Here is a 7,428-nt window from a genome sequence, read left to right as displayed (position 1 = left end):
TTATGGAATTATGGATGTAATATTATGTAAACAATGGAGTACTAGACATGATTTAGTATGTGCTTGTCGACATTTTTGTGAGATGAAAAGATAAATGCATGATGATCATACATAAATTTGTGGTGCCTGATGATCACAGATGTATTCTCAGATCATAACGTAAGCACACTGAAAAGTTAAGAGAGATATTCCACTACTGATTTTTTTTCTGGGGCGGGGGAGGGGAAGGCAAGTAACTAGTAAAGGTTTATTGCCAGGCGATTGAGCAATAAAACACTGTAGGACGGGCAGCACCTGGGGATATATTATGGATGAAGAGGGAGATGAAAAATTCGACAACTGTCTCTTTTCAAGAGCACAGCCGGTAAGGAGGACTGCTCCTCCAGACGATAAAAACTGTGATGTGACTACAGGATGAGGATTAAGGGCAAGAAAGAATGTTTTGGATGTGAGAGAGAAATGTCTACACTGTACACGTGATCAGACACGCACCTATAGTTTCCTGTTATAAAACAGAGAACAAAACATATTTTTACATATTAACATTTTATTCTGATCAGAAAAACGCTTTAATTCGAGATAATTAAAGCCGAAAGACATGTGTAAATAAAATAATACAGAGATGAACCAAGTTCCGAGAACAAGATCTCGGTGACAGTAACCTTTCTGACCCAAACTAGGTTACAAGGTCGGAAGGTCAGAATCGAGAATCATCGGTCTTATCTTCGTTCGATAGCTTGAGTACAAAAAAGTTAACTTCAGCCGACAACTTTTAATATTCTTACAAAAGCATTTCACAAACATCGTTTAAACTGGTTTAGAAACAACAGAAAAAACGACGTGAAGAAAGCTCAAAAAGATAAAGAAAATATTGTTTAGAAAAGATTAAATCCTTCCATGTTTATTTCAACTGCGATATCTTGTATTGCAACTGTATAATGAATGCTACACAGTTCTTATCACAATGTTATCACAATACATATTCAGACACTGTACAAAAAAAACATACTTCGGTACATGTATCTGCACTAAAGATTTGAAGATTTGATCAACACAAAAGAACTAATAAATAAACGTAAGTACTTCATGGTGGGCCAGTTTCTAGGAACCACAGAGCAACACTGTATTACTGAGCATGCGTTGCACAGGAGAAATAAAGATTAAAGCACCACCACAGTCAGCCACATGCAGTTAAGACAGTGAACTTTCACAGGTCTTTGTCTGTCTTTGTTCAGTGTCTGTAAAGTTCATACTCAGAAAGTTGTGCTCACTTTAATGCGTGAAAAAGAAAGACAAATTATGCAAGTATGTCTTTGTTTGTCTTTTTCAGTATATTAAGTGCTCGTTCATCCTCAGAAAGTTATAGTTCCTTTAATGAAATGCAAATTCTGCAACGAAATGTAATTTCAGTTCACAAATAAAACAAGTCTGTTTATGCCCAAACTGCATACTTATCACACGACGAAAATACCCCGCAGATATAAATAACTTGAGTAAGTACATACTGTTTTATAAACAAAACTTCTGTAGCTATCACAATTGCAAGTGAGTGTAAAGGTACTGTACTGTGTTGATACTTTTCCATTTTAAGATAAGAAGGTAAAAAGACAAATCATTGATGTAGTACTAAAATAACTTGACATCAGTACAACAAATAAAAATCCAACAAACTATTACTTTCTCGTGTATAAAATTATATTATTTATAATATTAAGAACAACTCTCTTATTTCTTTATTTTTAAATATTTCGTTATAGTAAATTTACTGTAGGTCTCATCGCAATAAAAATTATTACCAATCTACAAAACTTAATAATATGTGGATATTACATATGCCGAATGGACAATGAAGTTTATTCCGTGTTTTTATATAATAGGTGTGTTCCTTTCTTTAGACTCTCGGTCTGGTGCTTGGACAATAGTTTGTTACATTATTATTATACCATAGGATTGTATCTTCAGTCTAGGTCAGGTGTATGGCAGCTCAGGTCTGGTCAGCATATACACCATGACCTTATACAACGGCAGCAACATTTGTCCCAGCGTCCATTTGTGGTGAGCGTCTTCATCTGCAACACACAACAGACAGAGCAGTCCCTGAAGGTTGACAGACATCTTAAGAAAAAGAAAAAAAAATACTAATGCCAATTTTTATTGTATGGGCGTAAAGGACAAGACTGAGGAGAGAGAGAAGACAGGGAGCATGCCTGGCTGCATGAGTCATATATTTCCTACTGAATGAGTCAGTCGAGCTGAATGAGAACAAAGATTCATTAGCTCACAGCAATACACTATAACCAAAACGTTCATTGCCTTATACACAATCCGATACTATATCATGTTATACACAATCCGACACTATATACTAAGTTTATGCTGCTCGTAGTCACAGTTTTCATCTTCTTCACTAGTCACCATGCTATTCAAGCAAAGAGTGTTATCTACACTACACAGCAAGAGAGAATGGAAGGCTGCACAGAGGAGAGGGCACGAGGGAATAATCACGGAAACGACCAAACTTACTAGGAGGCTGCTCTTTCCGACTCTGCAAGCTGTTATCGATGTCATCGAAATGAGCAGTAGGTGTCAGTGTGTCTGCACCTGCCCCAAAATCTTCAAAAGAAAGTTGAGCTGTTTGAGTAGCTTCCTCCACAAAGGTTCGCATCTCGCGTCTGTCTCTGTCAGTGGCGCCTGGCCCAGGAAGAATAGAGGTGCGTTCTCTGGTCATCGAAGCATCCTCAGAGTTAGCTTCATCTTTCAAATCCGTTTCAATTTTACCCACAGCTGCAGAAGAAATGAGTTCTGATAGCTCTGGCGTACGTCCTGAAGTTGTTTCCGCGTGAAACTCTTTTGAGTCCGTGTGGTCAACATCACTCGATGGCGGCGTGGTCGTGGTTCCTACACTAACGACTCGCAAAACAGAAGTCCTTACAGTTCTAGCACCCCTAACATTGTCGTTGGCAGTTTCAGGTGGCAGTGTTATGCCATTCAAAAGATACCAGTCAAATGACAGAGTTTCGTCTATTGCGAGGTGGGGGGACTGATGAAGGTAGCTGACGAAGCCGGAGTCTCTGTCGCTGCGTGGAGATAAAATGTCGAGGTCGGAGGTCTGCGATGTGCTGAGGTAGTCGCTGTGGAAGCTGTCTTCACAAGACCTCACTTCCACATAAACTGGCAGGGAACCCTCTGAGGCACTGGCAACATCCTCATCAAGGCTACTTTTCTCAGCCTCTGCACCGTTCAGTTTGCTTTCCTCACCTTTCACAGACCTGTGTTTGCCTTCCATATTTTCTAAGGCTCTACATCTATCTTCCTCGTCATAACCAGCAAGACGTTTGTCGTTTTCGGTCTCCGCACTGTTAAGTAAGCTTTCCTCATCTTCTACAGAATTTAGTTTGTCTTCCTCTTTCACTGCACTAAGTGTGCCTTTCTCAACCTCCACATCATTCTGTTTGTTTTCCTCGTCTTTTGGAACACGCACTTTGCTTCCGCGATTTTCTGCAGGACTAAAAATACTTTCTTCGACTTCTATAGCACTTAGTTGGCCTTCTTCATTTTCTTTGCCTTCCTCAACATCTACAGCATCATTTTTGCCTTTCTCAACAACTAAACCATTCGATTTGCTTTTCTCCAGTTCTGAAGCGCTTATGTTCCCTTTCTCATCTTTGCCAGAACTATGATCGCTTTTCCCAACCGTAGCACCATTAGTTATGTCTGCCTCATTTTGTAGGACATTCAATTTGTCTTCCTCATCTTCTACAGCACTATGGATGTCATTCTCATCTTCTAAGGTACCGAGTATGTGTTCTTCATGCTCTGTAGCACTAAGTTTGATATTTTCAACTTCTGTGGAATGCACTATGCCTCTGCGATCTTCCATGGCACAAAGTTTGTCCCTCTGTGTGTTTTTCTCAAATTTTGTATTGCCACTGGGGGCAATAAACTGGCCATTCTCAATGTCTTCTACATTAATTCTACCTTCGTTATCCTCAAGTTTCCCTTCTGTATTCTCTGTAGCACTAACTTTACCCTCCTCAACGTCTGTTGCGCTAAAATTGCCCATTTCAAACTCTGCCTCATTTAATTTGCCTCTGTCATCGTCTGTAGCATTCGTTTTGCCTTTTTCTGCAGAACTAAGCTTACCTTTCTCAGCTTCTGCAGTCGTCAGTATGCCTTCCTCATCTTCTGCAGCACAACGTTTGTCACTCCATGTGTTTTTCTCAAACTCCTTAGTGTCACCAGGGGAGGAGAGCTTGCCATTCCCAGCGTCTTCAGAAGCAAGTCCACCTTCTTCCCCAGCTTCAGCACCAGATTTGACTTTCTTAGTTTCCGCATCACTGAGCCCGATTTTTCCAACCTCTAGAGTGATACGTTCATCTTTTCCCATCTCAGCACTACTAAAGTGCTGTCTCTCATCATCTAGCAGACCAACAGAGTCGACCTCAATGTCCTCAGCACTGCTTGATTCTATTTCAGCCGCTGCAGCATTAAATATGTCTTCATCCATGTGCTCGGCATCCAACTCGTCTTTACCATCTTCTGCATCACTTGGTTTTTCTTCCTCATGCTCAGCAACAGATTTAGCAGCACTTTGTTTGTCTGTCTCCGCCATTACAGCGCTACATTCGTCTGTCTTCAAAGCTGCAGCTCTGTCGCAGAAAGTCGCATCGTATACATCATGCAGATGCTCGTTGCTGTCTGACAACGTGTCACTGTGCAGTATCTTCTCAACACTCTGTAACTCTCGGCCATCTGGAGAACTTGATTGGTTAGAGCAGCTGGCTTTTAATGACTGGTTTCTGCTAACATTCAAGTTAATGCTAACAAACTGCTCCGACTCCATATTTTTCTTGATAACATTATCAATTCCAGAGTTCATCAGCCCGACACAAGCACTGCCCTCACGGTCTGTGTCGCCCAACTCACGTGAGTTTGAGTCCAAGTCGTGGCTGTCGTCGGCGAGCGACTGCGACACCTCATCTCGCCAAACTCCCACAGCCACTGAGGGTTGATCGCCTCTTATGTTCCCGCCATTATCCTCACCTGGAGAACAAACACTCGCAGAGCCTTTGTTGCCGTTCGCCATAGACTCCATGTGGGAACTATCCCAGATTTCTCGTTTTATTCCGGCCCACTCCAAGCGATCAAGCACTGCTGACTCAATATCCACGTTTAATGGCTTTGCAAAAGTAAGTCTGGCATCGTCAAGTGCCACCTGTGTTGTTCTACACTGGTCTGGTGCAGTGCCCTCGGCAAACTCGTTATGTTCTCTTTCGGTAGACTGGAACTTATAATCCTCCCCCTGTACATTTTCTTGGATTGTGATCGTGCTCTCGCCCGCAGTCCTCCAGCTCTCTTCGTGCTGTTTAAAATCTTCCTGTCTTTGTGACTGAGACTCTTCCGGTCTCTGCATCTGAAAGTCTTCCAGTCTCTGTGGCTGGAAACCTTGTCTTTGTGGCTGGGCAGCCTCTTGGCTTTGTGGGTGGGAGTCTGTTTGCCTTTGCATCCAAATGTCTTCGTGTCCCTGTGACTGGAAGTCTTCCAGTCTTTGTGGTTGGAAGTCTTCTTTTCTTTGCACCTGAAAATCTTCTTCTCTATGTGGCTGAGAGTCTTTTTCCCTTTGTTCTAGAGAGTATGTTTTTCGTGTGTGGGAGTCTTCTTGCGAGTGTTCTGAGAACTCTTCCTGCCTTTGTGTCCAAAGGTCTTCTTTTCTGAGGTCTAAAGGGTCTCCCTGTCTTTGCTCCTCAGAGTGTGCTTTCTGGTGCTGCATAGATTCTATTCGACTGAACTTTAGGGAGTTCTCGTGTGTATTGGTTAGATAACTGTCATGCCTGTGCTCCAGGGAGTTGTTCTCTCTTTGCACCTGGAAGTCTTCTCGTTTTTGTTCTATACAGTCTTCCTGTCTTTCCACATGGAAGACTTCCAGTCTTTGTGTCTGAGGGTCTTCTTGTCTGTGTTCTATGACATCTTCCTGTTTATGTGTCAGGGAACGTTCATGTCTGTACTCTGGAGAATCTTCCAATCTTTGCACCTGTGAATCTTCCTGTCCTTGCATCTGGGAGACTTCCTGTCTTTGCGGATGAGGGTCTTCTTGTCTGTGTTCCATGGAGTCTACCTGTCTGTGCTTCATGGCATCTTCCTGTCTATATGTCAGAAAGCCTTCACATTTGTGCTCCGGAGAGTCTTCCAGTCCTTGCACCAAAGATAATTCCTGTTTTCTATCCGGGGATTCTTCTTGTCTTTGATCTTGGAAGTCTTCTTGCCTTTTTTCTCGACAATCTTCTCGCTTCTCGGGGACTTCCTGCCTTTGCGCCTGAGAATCATCTTGTGTGTGTTCCAGAGAGCACTCTTGTGGTGGTGCTGTGGAGTCTTCCTGTGCTTGCGTCTTGATGTCTTCTGGTCTGTGTTCGAAACACTCGTCCTGTTTGTGCGTAGGAAACTCGTCTTTTCTTTGTGGCAAGAATTCCTCTTTTTGAGACTCTTTCTGTTTGGTTATCAGGAAATTCTGTTTGTGTTGATGGGAGACACCCAATCTGTGGTCGTAGTAGTCTTCTAGTCTGCGTTCTTCTTGCCTGCCATCTAACGGATGACTCTGTTTCTCGGACCTGTCGCCGCCAACATCATGTTCACATCGTCCCGTGACATCTATGAATGGAGATGACAAGTCGTGCCTGAAGTACAACTCACGGCTGTTGCTATAAGAGGCTTGCTCTGTGTCCCCCAGTGGCTTGCCGTCATACCTATGCTCTCGATGTGAGACAGAACCGCTGTTACTCCTGTCATTATCTTCAACCTCTTGCCCTGGGGAGTGAGCCTGGTTCGAGCGTACACTCGACGACCTCTGCGTCTTGGAATGCTTTGTGTCAACCTGGAGGCTGACTTCATATGGAGGTGTGTGGCCCATGTGCGACATCGTTTTTGTTTCTTCCCGGCTGGGTGCGAAAATGTTCTGTCCACGTGAACTTCTTGCCGTCTCACTGGCTTTGAGTTTTCCAGAGTCTGCACAGTCCCACCTTTCTTCTGCTGCGTCTTCAGCGAATACAACCTTGTGAGAGGTGGGGTCAGTGTGTCGCACGTGTCCGAGCGCCCGCGGGCTACGGTGCGAGTCCCCGTCATCACCTTGAGGGTTGAGTTGTCGAAACTTGCTTCTGTAGCCGCTGGCGCTGGTGTTGGGGATGGAGTCCTTCTCCGGGATGTGGGAGGAAAAAAACTTGGCGTCGATATGCTTCGCTGGCTCGCTGCCATTAGCAGGATCATCTGATCTGCTGCCGCCGACTTCTGGCAACAGGGAGGGAGACATAACACCAGGCTCTGCACAACCAAAAGGATTCCATCGTTACAAAACACTGTTGAAGACAGATATTACACGTAAAATACTCACGTGCCTGACGTTGCATATTATATTTGTACACACAATAAGTAAACTAC

The 7,428-nt window shown here is 43.4% G+C and overlaps 1 protein-coding gene across 3 annotated transcripts in view; it reads right to left on the bottom strand.

The window, feature by feature from the left end:
- Positions 1-529: 529 nt before the first annotated feature.
- Positions 530-7,428, bottom strand: part of LOC112564164 (titin homolog) — a 10,740-nt gene continuing 3,841 nt past the window's right edge. For all 3 annotated transcript variants that reach the window (XM_025238797.1, XM_025238796.1, XM_025238798.1), the window contains 2 exons: positions 2,524-7,311; positions 530-2,069 (listed from right to left, as the gene is read on the bottom strand). In XM_025238797.1, the coding sequence (XP_025094582.1) occupies positions 1,969-2,069; positions 2,524-7,311 (4,889 nt within the window). In that variant the 3' untranslated portion in view covers positions 530-1,968. The remainder of the gene's footprint in view (positions 2,070-2,523; positions 7,312-7,428) is intronic.

Source organism: Pomacea canaliculata, linkage group LG5 (genome assembly GCF_003073045.1).
Source record: "Pomacea canaliculata isolate SZHN2017 linkage group LG5, ASM307304v1, whole genome shotgun sequence".
NCBI classification, from domain to species: domain Eukaryota; kingdom Metazoa; phylum Mollusca; class Gastropoda; order Architaenioglossa; family Ampullariidae; genus Pomacea; species Pomacea canaliculata.
The sequence above is the reverse complement of the archived record's forward strand: the minus strand, read 5'-3'. Positions and strand labels throughout refer to the sequence as shown.